At 32.9% G+C, this 18,735-nt stretch overlaps 1 protein-coding gene across 2 annotated transcripts in view; it reads left to right on the top strand.

The window, feature by feature from the left end:
• Window positions 1-18,450, top strand: part of TMEM65 (transmembrane protein 65) — a 61,574-nt gene extending 43,124 nt beyond the window's left edge. For both annotated transcript variants that reach the window (XM_045398668.3, XM_045398667.3), the window contains 5 exons: window positions 2,247-2,314; window positions 6,269-6,323; window positions 7,477-7,519; window positions 9,482-9,587; window positions 15,755-18,450. In XM_045398668.3, the coding sequence (XP_045254603.1) occupies window positions 2,247-2,314; window positions 6,269-6,323; window positions 7,477-7,519; window positions 9,482-9,587; window positions 15,755-15,856 (374 nt within the window). In that variant the 3' untranslated portion in view covers window positions 15,857-18,450. The remainder of the gene's footprint in view (window positions 1-2,246; window positions 2,315-6,268; window positions 6,324-7,476; window positions 7,520-9,481; window positions 9,588-15,754) is intronic.
• The last annotated feature ends 285 nt before the right edge of the window (window positions 18,451-18,735 follow it).

Here is an 18,735-nt window from a genome sequence, read left to right as displayed (position 1 = left end):
TTTATTTTTTCCTTTTAGTTAAAATAAAATTTAATTTTTAGGACATAGTTATATAGGTATAAACACTAAAAACATATATCTTATAGTTCAAAGTGATTATTATAACAGAGTGCCTTGGTTTTACTGACCAAGTAAAAATTGCTAAGATAGCAATTACTGTAATCTTAATTTAATGGCCTTATCACCTAATTTTAAGATATTTGTAACTGGCCAATTTTAGAGATGCTGTTAAGTGAATCCCAAAATGCTAATTAATCCTAACCAGTTTCATCATTATTTTTCTGTACTTAAGTAGCTTTCTCTTCACTGTAAATGTTTTATTTAGTGAATTTTTAGAATTTCATTATACTCTTTTAACCTGTTAAATTTGTAATCTGTATTGGTTCTGGAAGCCGCTTTTCATAAAATTTTGAGTGTTCAGTAAATAACCAGATTTAGGCAATAAGTTAAAAAACTAAGGCTAGACTCTTTAGTTGAAAAAAAAAAATCCCATTTTGTTAATGTTCCACTTGATTTTTACCACTTTTAGTAACTTAAGTAATATTCTTTGTAATTAAAAATGTCCTTGATCTTGGACATTCTTACTTAAAAACAAGAAGAAATTTTAAATGACCTATTTTATACCTATTATGTACTGGTTTATATAATATTGTATAGCTATAATAATATTGAATATAATAGTATTCTTATACTGTATATAGTATTGTCCCGTGGTCTTGGTCATTTATAGAGGTTGAGGGTACAAGTGCTTTTTTTTGAGTGCTTATTAGCCTTCCCTGCTAGGTACAGAGCTCTATATAGTAATATCAAATTTTTATAACTTCTGGATTATATTTCAATTATACTTTCTGTGGCAATAACTGCATTAAAAGAAAAAAAGACTCTAAAAATTAGTAAACACATATAACCAGTTGGTTTAAGGGATTTTTTTTTGGATGTAGTATAAAACTCAGCATTTTAATGTTTGTTGAAAAAAGGTCTCAGTTGAACAGATATTCAGTATACCTTGGCAATTTTATAGCTTAATTAGAATAAAGTCTTTTACCTATTCCCAGCTTTTAATCTGTTTCACAGTCTGCCTTCAATTCTCTCAATCTGGAATTCTCTTCCTTTCCAGGTTAGTGGTCTTCAGCTTAATGAAATAATATTTTTTGAGCATCCACCATGCCCTTGATATTCTGCTGAAGATGTAAATATGAAAGAAATGAGAATAAATGTATAAGAATATGTAGGTATTAGTTCTTCCTACTTTTTTTTTTTTTTTTTTAGATGGAGTCTTGCTCTGTCGCCAGGCTGGAGTGCAGTGGCACAATCTCGACTCACTGCGACCTCTGCTGCCTGGGTTCAGGTGATTCTCCTGCCTCAGCCTCCCAAGTAGCTGGGACTACAGGCATGCGCCACCACACTCAGCTAATTTTTGTATTTTTAGTAGTGATGGGGTTTCACCATGTTGGCCAGGATGGTCTTGATCTCTTGACCTCATGATCCGCCTGCCTCGGCCTCCCAAAATGCTGGGATTACTGGCGTGACCTAGTTACACTTCCAATATCTCAGATCATTGAATTTATATACCCAATAGATGAAGTAAGGTGTGTTTTTGGTAGCAAGAGGTGAAGTTACAGTTTGATTTAAATCAAATATTGGTTGTTTATAATTTGCAATGGCATTTAGGAATATTGATGAATTTTGAGGGGAGAAAAAGACTGCACATAGATGAGGTAATAAAGATGAGATAATCACCTTTTTCTAACATTTCTTTAAAAAAATTAGTGAGTAAAAGCACCCAAATAGCTTTTCTGACATTTGATTTAGAACATTTTCATTATTTCTAATACAGAAATCAATTTTATAGTATCAGACTTTAGTCATAAGAGAAAAAGAGATTGATGTCAGTAGCAATCAGGTAAAACATGGTACTCATATATGTTTACTAATTTGTTCTCTTAATTGTATGTATATATTTGTGTGTGTGTGTGTGTGTGTGTGTGTGTGTGTTACCAGCAAGAAAACACAAAAGCCTAACACAGTTATTTTTACATGTTTTATATTTTTTCTGGTTTGTTTTGTTTTTTCCCAATATAGTTTCTACTTGTAGCAGTAGCAGCGTCTATTGGCTCTGGAAAATGAGAATCAAATTCTAGAGATTATCAAGTCTGTTTAGGATACTTTGATCATATCATCTGTTTTTGTTATTCTAAGTTAATAGAAATCTTAAAATATATTTTTCTGTTTTTGATGTTTTTCAGTATTCATCCACAATGCGATACCTTTCATAGGGTTTGGCTTTTTGGATAATGCAATTATGATTGTTGCTGTAAGTTCTTTCTCTCACTGCTTCTATTTTGAGTTCATAAATTAATGTGGTCTACATTTTCCTAATAATTTCTCTATTGTGGTTATAAAGTTTTAATATAATGAACAAGAATATTTTTTACTATATCTCATATTAGACTATAGCTCAATTTTAAGGCATTATATTTATTAATCATTAAGACTTTAGGTAAAGCATTTAGACAAATAGACTTGGTAGAGCATTTAGACAGAACATTTAAGGCCTATATTATCCTATTCTAATTTCAACATTCTTAATAAAGAAAAATAATATGTAAAATGTTCTGATGTTCTTTAGTGGTATTGGCAATTATCATCACATATATAGGTAACTATTTGATTTAGTTCCTTGTTCAATTTTCCAATGTGAAAATGTTTTAAAGCATGTTTTGATACATAGTCTAGCCTTCAGTCTAGCCATTGTTTAAAGTTTCAATAGTGACTATATCTCCCTTTTGCCTTGTTCCATTGTAGTGTTAAAAAAAATTCCCCTTTGCTGTGGTATTTTAATGCAAGGGTGCTCCTTAAAAATGTTTAATCTCAGAGATGGCTGACTTACCTTCCTTACTACTATATAAGGCCTTTTGTTAATGGATATCAATATTGGGTTCATATTCTAAAGTCAGAAATAGATCCATGATTAAAATGCAAGTCTTCAAAAACTGCCCAGTGCTCTGTTTTCAAGAACATACCAAGTGTTAGCTACAGCTTATGAATTTGTCATAATGGGATTTTCATTACAATTAGATTTGATGTACATTAATTGTTTGAATAATCTAGCCAACTCAGATTTTAGTAGTTTCCAAGAAGGCAGTGTGGTTCTAAATAGTTGAATAAGTCTCTCACATTCACAGATACATAAATTGGCCAATTTTATTCTTATATACATATTATGAAAATGCCATAATCAGTCAAAAAACTATTCATTTTCTTATTTTGTCCAAGTAAAATAGATTGATCACAGTCCAGTTAATATGTCAGTTATCAACTTCTAATACATGTTTTTAGAATACCTTATGTGAAATCATTCTTTTCAGATATTAGCATTAGATTGAAGGTAATAGATCTTCAATACATTTAGTGGGAGGAGAAAAAAATATCATGTACTTTGAATACCAGTTTATGAATTCTCAGTTGGGGTCTTTATTTAAACTCGTTTGAGAAAATCAAATTGCCTCACAACTAGAAACTTTTCTCATTTAGGACTTAGAGAGTTTGCTGTCAGCTTCACTGACTCTAACTTTTAAAAACATTTTGTAAATGATAGCTAAAGTGTAGGAGACTATGAAAAAGTAGAATGACCTTAGGATTGTTGAATGTGAGGCAAATACATATGAGAGATGCAGGTTTTCTTTTTGGTGTTTTGGAGATCACGTGTACTACAAATGGACATAAATAGAAGATTTAGTTTCAAAGTAGGAATTTTAAAAGTAATTTATGTTGTATAGATTATAACATTTATGTAAACATGGTTTATTCAAGAATGGTTTTGTTTGCTATGTAGTCTAGCCTTATGTCCAGATTGATGGGAATCAGCTACCAAACCAAACACCCACATTCTAGAGTCAAATTATTGTAGTAATTTGTAGTTCAATATTTGGTGTTCCCCAGGTGTGTGCCTCATTATTAGTATAACTAAGAGTACACTATTTTTCCAGGCCTGAGTTGGCTGACTCCAAATTAGTAATACTTGTTATTCTGTTTATATTGAAATCCAGTTTCAGGGGCTTATCAACCATTTTGTTTATTTTTTCTTAATTTTTTTCCCCAGCACATCTAGAACACAGAAAATCAGTTTTTTATTTAAATAATACTGAAATAAATGTTTAAGCCACTGACTTCAGTACCTGGTTAAGAGTAGTAGGTATGGCAAAAATATTATCCTGTGATAGTTGCAAACTAATTCAGAGACAATAAAATTTTCCAGTGAGGCTTTGTAATATAGAATGCTGAGACTAAAACATATAAATAATGTAACTGTAGAATCTATGAAAGGTGAAATGAGTGATTATTATCTTAAGAATGTTTTTCATCTTTTAATTAAAAAATACTGATCAACCCCTCTCATTGTGGGATAGCTATAACTGTTTTAAAATAGTAAGTTGAGATAGTTGATTCTTCTTTTTTTTCACACCATAGACGTTTGATGTTTTCCTCCTTCCTGTTAGGTGTACTGTCCCACCCTAGTTGTACTCGTAAAAACAAATTCCTCTGTAAACTCTTGTAATAGAGTTTATCTTGGTTGCTATTCATATTAAGCCTTTTGTTTCATAGTTTAAAAAATATTTTTATGTTATTGGATTGCTTTTTATAACATACTTTAGGGTTAGTTTTGGGTTACTTTACTAGCAGTTTAATTGGATAGAATTTGTTAGAATTCTAGAGTAGATTCATTGTATTAAGGATAATGAACCAGGTATAACTTTAAGACAACCATTAGTATTCGGTTTATTTATAATTTCTACCTCACCTATTAACACAAAATTTGATGTTACTATGGGACACAGTAAAGAAGTGGATAGTCCATTGCCCCCAAAGCACCTTTGACTTCATATGGGGCTTTTCCTGCTGTTAGAAGGATCTTAGCTGTATTACATTCAACCAAATGATTAAGCACTTAACTATTTTTTAAATATATGTATTGCAAAGAGATTCTTCTTTGGCCACTGCCAGCGATTCATTGCTGTTAAAGATGCCATATTTATTTATTAGACTGTTGTTATCAGGTGCCTCTCTTCTATATTGGTGCTCCAGTTTTTTTGCATTCAGATAGGATGATACACATCTTTATTCTTTTTCTCTGCCTATTTTTACCTTTTCTTTTCTTCCTCTTTATTTCTTCTTCGAAATCTGTTTCTTGGGGTATATTTACAACCTTGTAATTTGAACTTTGTGCATCAGGACAAAAGACTTTTGAACTTGAATGCATCATCAGGCTGTTGAGTCCATATTCAGCAAGAATGATATCTTAAAGTGATGCAACCAAAAGCTCTAGGGGAAAGAAACTTGAGGAAAACTCTTTTCAGTTTTGTAAATAATTGATGAGTAATGCATTATTTCTACATAAAATATAGGGCATTTTTTCCCTCCACAAATATCATTGAGATTTGAAACATTTTTTAGAAATGTTCATGCATCAGTGTTCAAGAGAACTCTTGAAAATTAAGTCTTCTAATGGCAGCATTGCTCAGGGATTAGAATTGAATTAGCACAATAGATCCTAGGATTTCTTCTTTATTCTATTATAATAGTTTAATCGTCTTCACTTCAGTTCCTACTCTCTAAAATGAAAGTAAAATGTGAGCCCCTCTTTTCTTCAAAGGAATGATGATATACATATAGAAAGTCTTAAACTCTGTCATTAAATTCAGTGGCGATACGATGGGGCTTTGTTTTGAGTGTAGATCTATTGTACTAAATGCTGTTGCTGCTTATAAATGATTGTACAGTTTCACTATTTAATGATTAAAGAGCTAAGTGTTATAAGGATAATTTTATAAACCCCAATTTCCCTAGAAACTGGTTTAGTCTCTTTTTAATCTTTTGATAGAGTAAATAACAGTAGTATAGATGTATAGTTCAGAATTTAAAATTAATGTGAGTTGGTCTTGTTTTCAAAGAGCTTTAAAGCATTTTTCTCTGTGGTAGAAAAATAGAAATTCTAGATTTTTAATGATGAACTATATTTCTACATGTGTTGCTAATTTTATTTTTATAAACCTAATTTGAATGAATGAAATGTTATGTTATTTCTGTATGAATGCATATATTTAATAATTTAATGAATTACTACATTATATGTGCATATATGATGTATGTAATTTTGCAGCACTAACATGTTGGTTTAACTATTGTATCTGTTTTTATTAATGCTTTGCTATTCTTTTATAGTCACTTTAGCTTTAATTTTTAAGATTAATTTTTTATCATATTTCAGGGAACCCATATTGAAATGTCTATTGGAATTATTTTGGGAATTTCAACTATGGCAGGTATTTAACAATAGTAAATGTTATTATTTCATTGTCTGTACATTTATAAAACATTTCAGTAGATTAAGTTTCGAAGAGGGTAATTTATTTGAATGAGTTTACTCATTGAGATATCTGTTTTCTTCATCGTATTCTTCTGATTCTTAGTTTTGTATATGTAGTACTTTTTCTGAAAATTTTAGGTACTTTATATTATTAGTTATTGGATAACAATACTCTGCTATATTGATTTCATTAAGACAAGATTTTCTGGCAATTCAGTGTTACCCCTAAACATTTCTACCCTTATTTATTTATTTACAGAGTCTCACTCTGCCACCCAGGCTGGAGTGCAGTGGTGCGATCTCAGCTCACTGCAACCTCCACCTCCCAGGTTCAAGTGATTCTCCTGCATCAGCCTCATGAGTAGCTGGGACTGCAGGCGCCCACCATCATGCCTGGCTAATTTTTGTATTTTTAGTAGAGACGGGGTTTCACCATGTTGGCCAGGATGGTCTTGAATGCCTGACCTTGTGATCTGCCCATGTCAGCCTCCCAAAGTGCTGGGATGACAGGTGTGAGCCACCGTGCCCAGCCTATTATTTATTTATTATTTATTTATTTTTGAGTTGGGTAGATTTTTTTTTTTTTCTTGAGTTGGGTAGAAAAAAATCAAAGAAGGAAATACAGGATTAAACATCTGTCTTCTCTGTCCCATTTACCACTCTGTTTTTCATGGAGGTAAAATTTGGGAAGAGTTCTATGTTGTATTTATTGTAGAAAGCATTAGGTAAATGAGTTAATGAAAGAAATATTTATTTTCTCCTTGACTTTCTTGAATTTCATAGCTGTACATGCAGCTTTACCAATTCCTTTAAATATTATATGAAAGATACTACAAAATATTGTACAATTAATATTGAAACCAAATGGAAATTGGCTGCCATAACAGAAAAAAACCTACTACTTAATGGAGGTAGAATATTATAATTTCAAAATTGTGTTCTATTCAAAACCTTGAGAGTAAGAGCTGTCCAATGAGTTACTTTGAATATAGTTGCTTTAGTTTGAGAAATGTGAGAACTCTTCCAAGTCAGTGCTTTGTTGATTACAGAGTGACATAATTATTCTTCTTTTATGTAACAGTTCATTTGTTTATTTTTCAAATTTTTAGCTGCTGCTTTGGGAAATCTTGTGTCAGATCTAGCTGGACTTGGGTAGGTTCATTCACTTATTCATTTGTATATTCTGTACTTGCTGTCTTTCTGTTCCCCACTCTTCTTTAATTGAGAAGCATAACAAAGGGATATTTAATTTTTCTTTGTTTTCTAGAATTAAAATTTTGAATTTACTTCTTCTAAACTAATAGTACTAAATCTTTGGTATCCATCAAATATAGATGCCTGGGTGATATCCTAGTTATACATTATTAGTATCTCTGGAGAGGGAACCCTGGCATTTGTGTTTAGTAATTTTCATGAGTGGTTCTGATATATGCAAAAGTTTATTCTAAATCTACCATAATGTAAGCAAAATGGAATTTGTGTTTACGGAAGTATTTATATGTATTTTGTAGACATCTCTAAGGGTAAGGCAGGATTAAAAGCAAGAACCTCTCTCATTATTCCACTTCACCCTACTCCCACAAAACCCAAAGAGAAAGGATATGGCTCAAATTTAAGGATACTGATGACTATACATGTTTTTTAGAGGGGGGAGCTTTCAAAGGAAATAATGGCCAAAGCATATATGGGTTTGGCTATTTTTTGCTTTCTTTACTTTATGTGGCAGGAATAATGAAACAAACTAAGGACATCTATTTAGAAAAGGCCAACTTTCTCTCTCTCTTCACATTCTTGTTCCCAGTGGCAGATGGCCTGAGCTGCTTCCTGAGCTTGGGGAAGGCTGGGGGAGTATAAATTAGACTAAGTGGACATTATTATGATAAATATGTTCTCTCTTGCTGTGTCTTTGACTTTGTCTCTTCTTTCCTTGGCTCATTTGAGTGTTACAGTTTCAGATTTGAATTTTTTCTTAGAAGTTTACATAGCCCTGTAATCTAGGCAAAGCAGCTTTATAAGTGATCTAACCTTAACCTTCTATGTTAGACTTCTGCACCAGAGTCTGGGGCCAAAGCCACCGTTAAAAAAAAAAAAAAGAAGTTTCTTTGCTTTAGAGCCATGGCAAGAATTTTATATTCTTGGAATTCCTGGCATAAATGCATCATGATATCATCTCTTAAACATTCTATTCCCAGTTTCCAACATTAAAGTAAATAATGAGAATATTACAGTCATTGTATAGCTTTCGGATATATTTAATAGAACCAAATGATCTAAGAGATTTTAAAGCCATTTAGCTATATATTGTATCATAAAACAATTATTTTTGTTTAGAGATGAAGATTTTTCTTGAAGTCTTTGTATTTAAAAACTATTTCTCTTCTCTCTTTTTTTGGAGGCGTATCATTAAACAACAAATACCACATTTTATGCATTCTCAGATGCATTTTTACATATCTGATATCAGGATCCATCTTATTGTTGGTAGTATACACAGTTTAATTAGCAATGTTTTTCTTACAGTTCATAAAGTAAGAGTATATCCAATAAATGATGGCAACTTAGAATTGATAAAATACTTGAGATTGGCCTGAAAGTTTAGGGTTTTTGTTAGTTTACCAGTCTGAGGAATTGTATTTGTTAGTTTACCAGTCTTTGGAAACTTTTGCTGTCTGATAAGTTACTAATTTGTATCATATGTTAAAGTGCTTTGCTTTGAGCTTGGAATAATTGCAGAAATTCTAATTATCTGTACAAATTGTTATATACCTTGAATTGTTTTTAAAAATAATAATAGAGAATAATTGCTCTAAGTCAATTAATTTTCCTTTGTGTTAAATATGTTAATAAGAAAATATTTTTAAACAATATATTTATATACAATAAAAATTAAAAGTTGTAAAGAATGTTTATGCCATTTCTAGAGTACCAAGTGCAAATGTAAAATTATCTTGCTTCTCCTTGTGGTAATTAGTTTACTATATGAGGACATTTGCATGTCTTTTTAAAAACTTACATTTTGTCCTCATTGTCTTTTGTTTTGTTTTGTTTTGTTTGCTTTTGTAAAGGCTTTATTGAAACATAACTTATATATCATATTGTCTTGTTTCTTCAAAGACTTGCAGGCTATGTTGAAGCATTGGCTTCCAGGTTAGGTCTGTCAATTCCTGATCTCACACCAAAGCAAGTTGACATGTGGCAAACACGTCTTAGTACACATTTGGTAAGTAATTTACATGGTTTATGACAATGAATTAGGTAGCCAGAACAAGATACTGTATAGTTCAGGATCTTGAGAAATTTGAGACTAAAATGGGTTTGAATGAAGTTTTTAACAAAAATTGTCCAGACCTTGGCAGTTTTCAGAAGAACAGTAATTTGTGTTATTAACTCCTTATTTTTTGTAGGTATACTGAATTTTTAAAAAATATTTGTGCAATTCACTTAGAATTAGGGAGTATCTCTTATAGGTTGGGGTCCAAAGAACATAAAGGAATAATAAACTGTGGTTATCCTTGAGGAACTTGTTTAGGTGAAAACCAAACATGTAAACAAATTATAATTTAGTATAACATATGCAGTAATGAATTATGTACAAGATATAACAATGATACAGGTAAGGGAATTAACACTGTGGGCAGTAACTTCTTTTGGTGGGGAGATTTCTTGGTGATTATTAGATCTAAGCTGATTTTTGAATTATTGATGAGACATTTACTAGATGAATAAGAGGAATTCCAAGAATACTGGCCAGCAATTAGAAGAGGATGATAAAAAAGGGTATATTTAGGTAAATACATGAACCTATTTTAGGAATATAATATGTAGTAGCTATAGGTACAAGCAGCAGCAGAAGACAACATTGGAGAAGTCAGCGTGGATCAGACAGGAAAGGTATTGTATGTGAATGCTAAGGAGCTTCAGCCTCTTACCTAAGTGTTGGAGAGCCAGGGGAGTTTTAAATAAGAAGGAAACTGGATGGATCATGATGCCATCAATAAAATCAAGAAAAAAAGGAGGAGGAATAAGCTTGTAAGGGAAGATAATGAGTTCTATTTTGGACACATTGAATTTGAGATACTAGTAGGACATTCAAGTGGTGACACCTAGTAGGCATTTGGGTTAAAGTCAAGAGTTAGATAGGTCCGAGTTAGTGATAATGGGTATTGTCACTCATTCATTCAACAAATACTTATTGTTCACATATTATATGCCAAGTAGATATACAGGAGTTTTGAATACATTGGTTAACAAAATAAGATCTTATTTCTGATAGATCTTGCATTCAAGCAGTGGGGAGACAGACAATAAACAATCTGATAAATAAAAATATTTAGCATATTAGAAGTTTATATGTGTTACGAGAATAAGGGAAAACAGAGCGAAGTAGAAGAGGCTGGGAGTGCTAGGATAGAAGCAGACTGCAATATTCAATAGGAGAGTCACTGTAGGCCTCACTGAAAAGGTAGGTGATTGTTAAAACCATGGGAGAAGATGAACTTTCATAGGAGAGTGGTTCTCAAAATGTGGTGCCAGCATCAGCAGGATCAACATTAACTGGTAACTTCTTAGAAATGCAAACACACAGTCTTCATCTTAGACCTATCTATTATTGTGTAAAAAATTATTGCAGCTGGATGGGGTTGCTCATGCCTGTAATCCCTGCACTTTGGAAGGCTGAGGCAGGTGGATCACCTGAGGTCAGGAGTTCGAGACCAGTCTGACCAAGGTAGTGAAACCCTATCTCTACTGAAAATACAAAAATTAGCTGGGCGTGGTGGCCAGGTGTCTGTAATCCCAGCTTACTTGGGAGGCTGAAGCAGGAGAATTGCTTGAATTTGGGAGGCGGAGGTTGCAGTGAGCCGAGATCAAGCCATTGCACTCCAGCCTGGGCGACAGAGTGAGACTCCATCTCACCAAAAAAAAAAAAAAAAAAAAACAAAAAAAACATACAAATTCAGCAGCTTAAAACAACATATATTTGTTATCTCTCATTTTCTGTGGGTCAGATCAGGAATAGCTTAAATGGGTCCTCTGGAAGACTGCAATCATGTCCAGCTAGGACTTGGTTCCTGTCTAGAAGCTCAACTGGTGATGAATCCACTTCCAGGCTCACCCAGGTCTTTGGCAAAATTAATTTTTTTGTGGCTGTGAGGGACCCAACCTCTGTTTTGCTGTTGCACTCTCATGTCCTAGAGGCCTCCCTCCATCTAGAGCAGGCTTGTGCAGCCTGCTTTTGGTAATCCAAAAGTTTACCAAAAATTGGTAAACTTTCTTAAAACATAATGAGATTTTTTTTCTGTGATTTTTTTTTAAGCTATCGTTAGTGTTAGTGTATTTTATGTGTGGCCCAAGAAAATTCTTCTTCCAATGTGGCCCAGGGAAGCCAAAAAATTGGACACCCCGATCTACGGGTCACCTGCAGTTCCTTGCCATGGGGCCCTCTCAGTAGACCCTCTCACAACATGGCAGCCTGCATCTTCAGAGCCAGCAAGGGAGAAAGAAAATGAGTCTGCTGGCAGGATGGCAAGATGGAGCCTTATGTAACGTAATGTAATCGCAGGAGTAACACCCCATCACCTTTCCTATTATTCAAAGCAAGTTAGAGCATCCTGCCCATGCTCAAGGGGAGGAGACTATGCAAAGACTTCAATATCAGAAGGAAGATATCATGAAGGCCACCTTAAAATCTGCCTGCTACAGATTGACAAAATGAAAAATTCTGGAGACAGAACCCAGCAATTTGTGTTTTAATTCTGCTGTACATTAAAATTTGAGAAGTGTTGTTCCAGAGAAAATGTGCAAAATTAAAGAACCCTAGAAAATACCTAAGAGCTCATGGTCTTATGGGAGCTTTCAAGGAAGAAGTTTTAAGAAGCAGTGAATGATAATTAATTCAATTAATTCCTCTTGATATAAAGAAATCAAGTAAAATTTCTGAAAATTTTTTTTTGTTTTTTGTTTTTGGATTTGGTATGTAGTTGCTCATTGATAATCATTTCTGAGCAATTTCTATGGACTAATGGAAGAAGAAAAATCAAATGACAATGGATTGAAACACTAATGGGAGCTGAAGAAGAGTAAAATACAAAATTAATGTTAAATTAGATGGAATTTATTTTAATGAAGATATTAAATGTTTTGGAAGTAAACAGAATTTTTACCTGCAAAATATTCATACAGAGTATAAAAACATACACATAGGTAAAAATTAAATTCATCACTAATCACTTTAAATCACTTTAAATCTGCAATAATTACTACCCTTTAAAATATGAGTAGTAGAAGGATCACAAGTATAGCAGGGAAGTGTTTGGTTTTCAATCAAAATGTAGGAAGAGTGTGGAGAAACAAAATGAGGACCTATTTGCTTGTTGTAATTTTTACTTTATAAAGGTTGAAAAGTCTTTTAAGAAAGTGGAATGTTAATTTTGGGCTTTTCCTTTTAGTTTACATGTGTCCATATCTTACAATTTGTAAGTAAAGTGAGACTAGCCCCTGATACCAGCTGGAGTTTTGAGGGAATAAGGATTTTCTAACATTCTAGCAATTTGTCTTAAAAATTTTAGCATTAAAGTTGGGATCAGAAGTTTATTTTTCTGGGGCATAATAATTGTTTTCTTTCTATATTAAAAGTAGGTTCATTTTCTCTTCTCTATGACAAAAACATCTAAATTACTAAACTAGTGTTAATATATTGAGTGTGTGTGTGTCTGTGTGTGTATTGCGGTAAAACCCCTCACTGGTTTATGGCAACAGTGATTCTGTTCCTTAGTTGTTGACTCTGCTTGTTTTATGTTAGAATCGAATCTTCTACTCTGTAACATAACATTTTGATTCTATACAGCCTGAAGTATTTGAAGTTAGTGATCAGCCTTCTACTCATGACAAAAGCTAACTCTGAAATTTACCCGTGATAGAATAAATACAAATACACCTGCAGGTTCCAGTTGACATAGGTGTATTTTAAAACGGCACTTGTAATTTGGTTGTTTGAAATTCAAAAAATATTTTCTTATAAAACAGTATTACAGATGGGACTCAAGTTCTACGATTAGCCCCAATGTGGTTAACTGTGGGGCCTAGAGTATTGTAAGACATAATAATAATGTGTAAATAAATGTTTTCACAATGAAAAAATTTGCTTCAGGTCCTGGATCAGGGAGTAAGAAAAGTGTATCACTTTTTTCTTCCTCACCACCCTATTGACATTATATCTCTTGAGATAATTGGGTCAGAAATCACTGACTGGTATTCCTAAACTGAAGGGTGAGGAAAGCCTTGGTTGCAACAGGAATTCTAACAGAATGGGTGGGAAGTGAAAGTGGGGCCAAATTACAAGTGAGGTTTTAAAATACACCTATGTCAACTGGAACCTGCATGTGTATTTGTATTTATTCTATCACGGATAAATTTCAGAGTTAGCTTTTGTCATGTTATCTTCTGTATATGGGAAAGTCAGGAGTCTGAAATAGGATATAATGATTTCTCTGTGAATATATTCAAATGAGTAAATATGTTAAAGTAAAAAAACAAGAAGCTAAGGATTAAATTTATCAGCATGTGGAATGAAGAAAGTTTCTGCTTGTTAAAACTCCGCATGAGTGATACCTTTTAAAGTTTTGGCATAATGAAAATAACAGTTTTGACTATTAATATCAAGTATTGGTCATACTACTAATACCACTACCACCACCAAAACCCTCAAAATAACAAAGTTGAAAATTTTTACGCAAGCTATTGTCAAAATATTAATGTCTACTATTAAATTTGGTAGAAAAACTGTAGGATGTGGGCCTGGCGCAGTGGCTCACGCCTGTAATCCAAGCACTTTGGGAGGCCGAGAAGGGGGCGGATCACAAGGTCAGGAGATCGAGACTATCCTGGCTAACACGGTGAAACCCTGTCTCTATAGACTAAAAATACAAAAAACTAGCCGGGCGTGGTGGCGGGCGCCTGTGGTCCCAGCTACTCGGGAGGCTGAGGCAGGAGAATGACATAAACCTGGGAGGCAGAGCTTGCAGTGAGCCAAGATAGCGCCCCTGCACTCCAGCCTGGGCGACAGAGCCAGACTCGTCTCAAAAACAAAAACAAAAACAAAACCCGAAAAACTGTGGGATGTGATAGCTAAACAGACAATGTATAAGAGAAGACATTTCATTCAAGAACAAAGATTACGTAGCTATCATAGTATCTGTAATGTTTGATAGAACTTATTTTGTCTTTCCCTGTGTACCTAACTAGAAGTTCCTGGAGGAGAGAGACAGACGACGTAAGATTAGTCCATCTCCATGGTACACTCAAGTAGAGAGTTTGACACATAATAGCTTCTCAATAAATATTTGTATGAGGAAATGAAACTTAATTGAAAAGTATATAAACTTGATAGTCATAGGAATGCAAATTTTGAAAACCATTTACAAAAATAAAAATTTTAAATTTTTATAATGATCTGGGTGTAGTGGCTCCCAGAGCCTGTAATCCCATTTGGGAGGCAAAGGTGGGAGGATCTCTTGAAGCCAGGAGTTCAAGATCAGCCTGAGCAACATAGGGAGACCCTAGCTCTACAAAATAATAATAATAATAATAATAATAATAAAAGTAACAAAATTATTTAGGCATAGTGGCATGTGTCTGTAGTTCTAGTTACTGGGGAGACTGAGTCAGGAGGCTCGCTTGAGCCAAAGAGTTCAGGAAGAGATCAGGAAGATGGCTTGAGCCAAGACTGCAGTGGGCTATGATCATGCCACTGCACTCCATCCTAGGTGACAGAGGGAGACCCTGTCTCTAAAATAAATAAATTAATTAATTAAAATGAAATAAAATTTGTATAATGTAGGTGAGGTTGCAGGAAAATTGGTATGTATGTCTACATTTGTGTATACTGAACTTGGTATGTAAGTATATGCAGCTTTGTCAAGGATGGACAGCATGACAATCCTTCATGAAGATGCACAAATATTAATTCTGTTTGATTTTTAAATAAAACATTGGCGAAGAACTATACACGGAAATGCTCGTTGTTATTTTACTTATAATGTTGGAGAAGTACCAGTGGCTGTTGTGTAGATTTAAGTAGATTTAAGTAGAGATTTAAGTAGAATATGGACCCGTCAATTCAGTTGAACTTTAAGTTTAGCAGTTTGGAAAAGAGTTTGTAAGAAAATGTGTGGCTATGCAGGGGTATGGATTGAGGAAGAAAACAAAGCTATGTTTACGTAATGATTATATCTACATATAAGGTATACACAGGGATAAATATTGAAGAAGAATATATATGAAGGGTAGCAAATCCAAATATATTGAGAAGAGCTGGTGAGATTTTTTTCCTGCCTTCTTGTTATCAGAGATAAAGTAACTTTTTAAAAATGTTCTCTTTTGTTTCCTTAGGGCAAAGCTGTTGGGGTGACTATTGGCTGCATTCTAGGAATGTTTCCTTTAATTTTCTTTGGAGGAGGTGAAGAAGATGAAAAACTGGAAACGAAAAGTTAATCCTCTAAGAATACCTATAAAAAGATGTAAACTAATGTACCTCAGTAATTAAATATGCTGTCACAACATTTAGGAATTAAGACAGTAACAGTATAGATATGGGATCAAATAATTTAGCATGTATTATGGAAAACACTAACTTATTGTGGCTTGATCTTCTTAGGACATCTTTTTTAAAAAGCTGTTTAGTATCATTTTGTGTAAATTGTTGAAATGCTCTTTCATCAGTAGCAGTCAACATTTTATCTTTTCTTTCTTTTATATTCATAATGTTATTTAAGTGTCATTGATGTACTGTATTGACTTGGGGTTTGCTTATTTGTTACTTAACATGTGTACATGCATGAAAGCATTTTTCGTTGTTCCCTGATAGTTACATTTCAACCTGGGGATTTTTCCAAATTACTGAAGATGTTTAATATCAGTTAAAGATTTTTTTACCCTCTTTTTGGGAACATCAATTTTGTACTGTTACACAGTAAACATTTATAATCATATAATTTCAGTCATTTTCTTAACTCGCACATCTATTGAAAATGGATATAGATACAGATTTTAAGTATTGTAAGTATATATTACTTATTTTAATTTTCTGACTTTACTATTTTAAGGGCCAGAGGTTAATCAAAAAGAGGAATTATGTGGTCTCCCTGCTACGTAAAACCATATATACTAACAAGCATACTATTTTTAGTTGATTTTTTTTTAACCTTTAGTTTCTCAGTTTTGAATAATTACATGGTGGATTCCAACTTTTGAGGGGAAGAAGATGAGTATTTTAAAGTCTTTGAAATGGGGATTGTGGAATTAGATTGAACTAAGGGATTTAATATGATGCTTGGAAATTAAGAGGCTAAAGCTTTTTTCGAAAAAAGGTAGAAAATAGGAACTGTCAAGAAGGTTTATGGTATAAATGGTGAAGTTGAAGTGATGTTTGAAAGGTTAATGAGATACAAATCGTATTATTTGGTAAGGTTTTTTTTTTTGTTTCCTCCAAAGATGTCATCTTCTCATCTGAATGGAATAAGTCTGAATACTCCGTACTCATACTCCTAATCTCATTTATATCTTATTTAGTGAATTTTATTTATGAATAATTTCTTTTGAAGTGAAAACTAGATATTTAATATTTTGCTTTTTTGCTACATAGTCCACTCAAAAATTACATGAGGAGAAATCCTTTTTCCCTTTGTTTTTCTTTTTTCTTCTTTTGTGGTATTTAAAGCGTATTTTAGGTTGAAGTTACTTATTTATAGTCTTGTATATCTGACTTAAGTATAACCATGTAAGAATTATAAATTTTAGTTTTCTGAACCCTTAAACTTTTTTAGCATGTGGTCTGTTACACATACTAAAAAATTACTCTTACTTGTAACAGCGTAATTAAATACATCATGGAGGAGAGAAACTTAAATTAAAATTAAAATAATATTTTGGCTATTGAAGTTATTTGTGTTGCTAAATAGATGCAGAGGATTTACAGCAATTTTATTTTAAGGTTTTATTTATACATAATTACTTTGAACTCTTCAGAGGAGATATTGTTTCGCAAGGCAATTTGTCATAAATTCTCTCATGCACTTCAGAATGAATAAGTGCCATCCTTTAATCATAGACTTTGAGGGGAGAAAGCATAAAAATGTAGCGTATAATCTAAAACTAAACATATAACATGCACAAATAATATGACATTCTTACTGAATCAAATCATGATTCTAGAACTTGAGATCTTAAATCGAATTTCGGTTTGTATCTTCCATATAATATCCACACACAGATAACCACACAAAAAATCCTTTGTAAAATTTCAGATTGATAGGATTAGAGTGCTTAAATTTTTGGGGGGGAAAGGGTGGGAGGGAAAGTGTAAGTGCTTTCTTTTGTCCCTAACTTGTGTATTGATGGCAGTCCATTCTATTTTCTAAAAATGTATTTTATTGTGGTGCTTAACTTCTTATTAATTAAATCCCAAATCAGAAACCTTGCCTGTGAGTTTAGAAAGGGCTTTTGATTATTGTTTTTTCTTTTTGCTCTTGAAAGTAATCCAGTCCCAGGGAATTATTGGTTTAACTGAACATCTCCAGAATTATTTAAGGTGTCAAATATATATAACCTTTACATTGAAAGATAATTTTAATTTATGGGCATAATAAAAATTTGAATCATTCAGGTAATTAATTTTCAAAAAATGGAGACCATTTGTCTTTAACTGAAGGTATATGTTTTTTAAGATCATAGTCTACACTAGTATGGTGCTTTGCACAAAGTGATTTCTGAAGAATGGTTCTTTTTAAGATAATGACTTCATGTGATCATTGTTTCATGTTACTTGCCACACAGAACTTTAATTCAGGTTGAAACTGGAACTGTTTGTTTCTCATATTAGCTACTTCTCTATTAGGAGCACAAGAACTATAGTTAAATGCAACATGAGCTACTTTAGTACTGTTTGTTTGAAATTTGTGTTGTCCATGTATTATGATTTATTAACTTGTTGATGCATGTAAATTGGGTGCATTTTGTTGCCATGTATGTTAAATGGTGACCAATGTTTTTACAAAGGAATTGAACAAAGAAAAGTATCTTTTAAGAAATTTGGAATGTGGTTTTGATTTTGAAATTTGATTTCTTACTAGAGGACCTTGGTATATTCTATTACTAAAACAAACAGGATTAATGAATACGGATTTGTTATAAGGTGGCAGCAATGTCACTAAGACAGTGAATGGAACAATTTACCACCTCCCTGGAATCTGCACCTGAGATACAACATTACAGAGTGTGAGTGAAGAGTGAGCCCGTAGAAAAGCTTTAGATAGACTCACATAAGTCACACTGATGGGTATTTACAGCAGAGATATCTAAGCTGTTTATGTAAT

This window comes from Macaca fascicularis, chromosome 8 (assembly GCF_037993035.2).
Source record: "Macaca fascicularis isolate 582-1 chromosome 8, T2T-MFA8v1.1".
NCBI lineage: Eukaryota > Metazoa > Chordata > Mammalia > Primates > Cercopithecidae > Macaca > Macaca fascicularis.
This window is presented reverse-complemented; position numbering and strand designations above follow the sequence as displayed.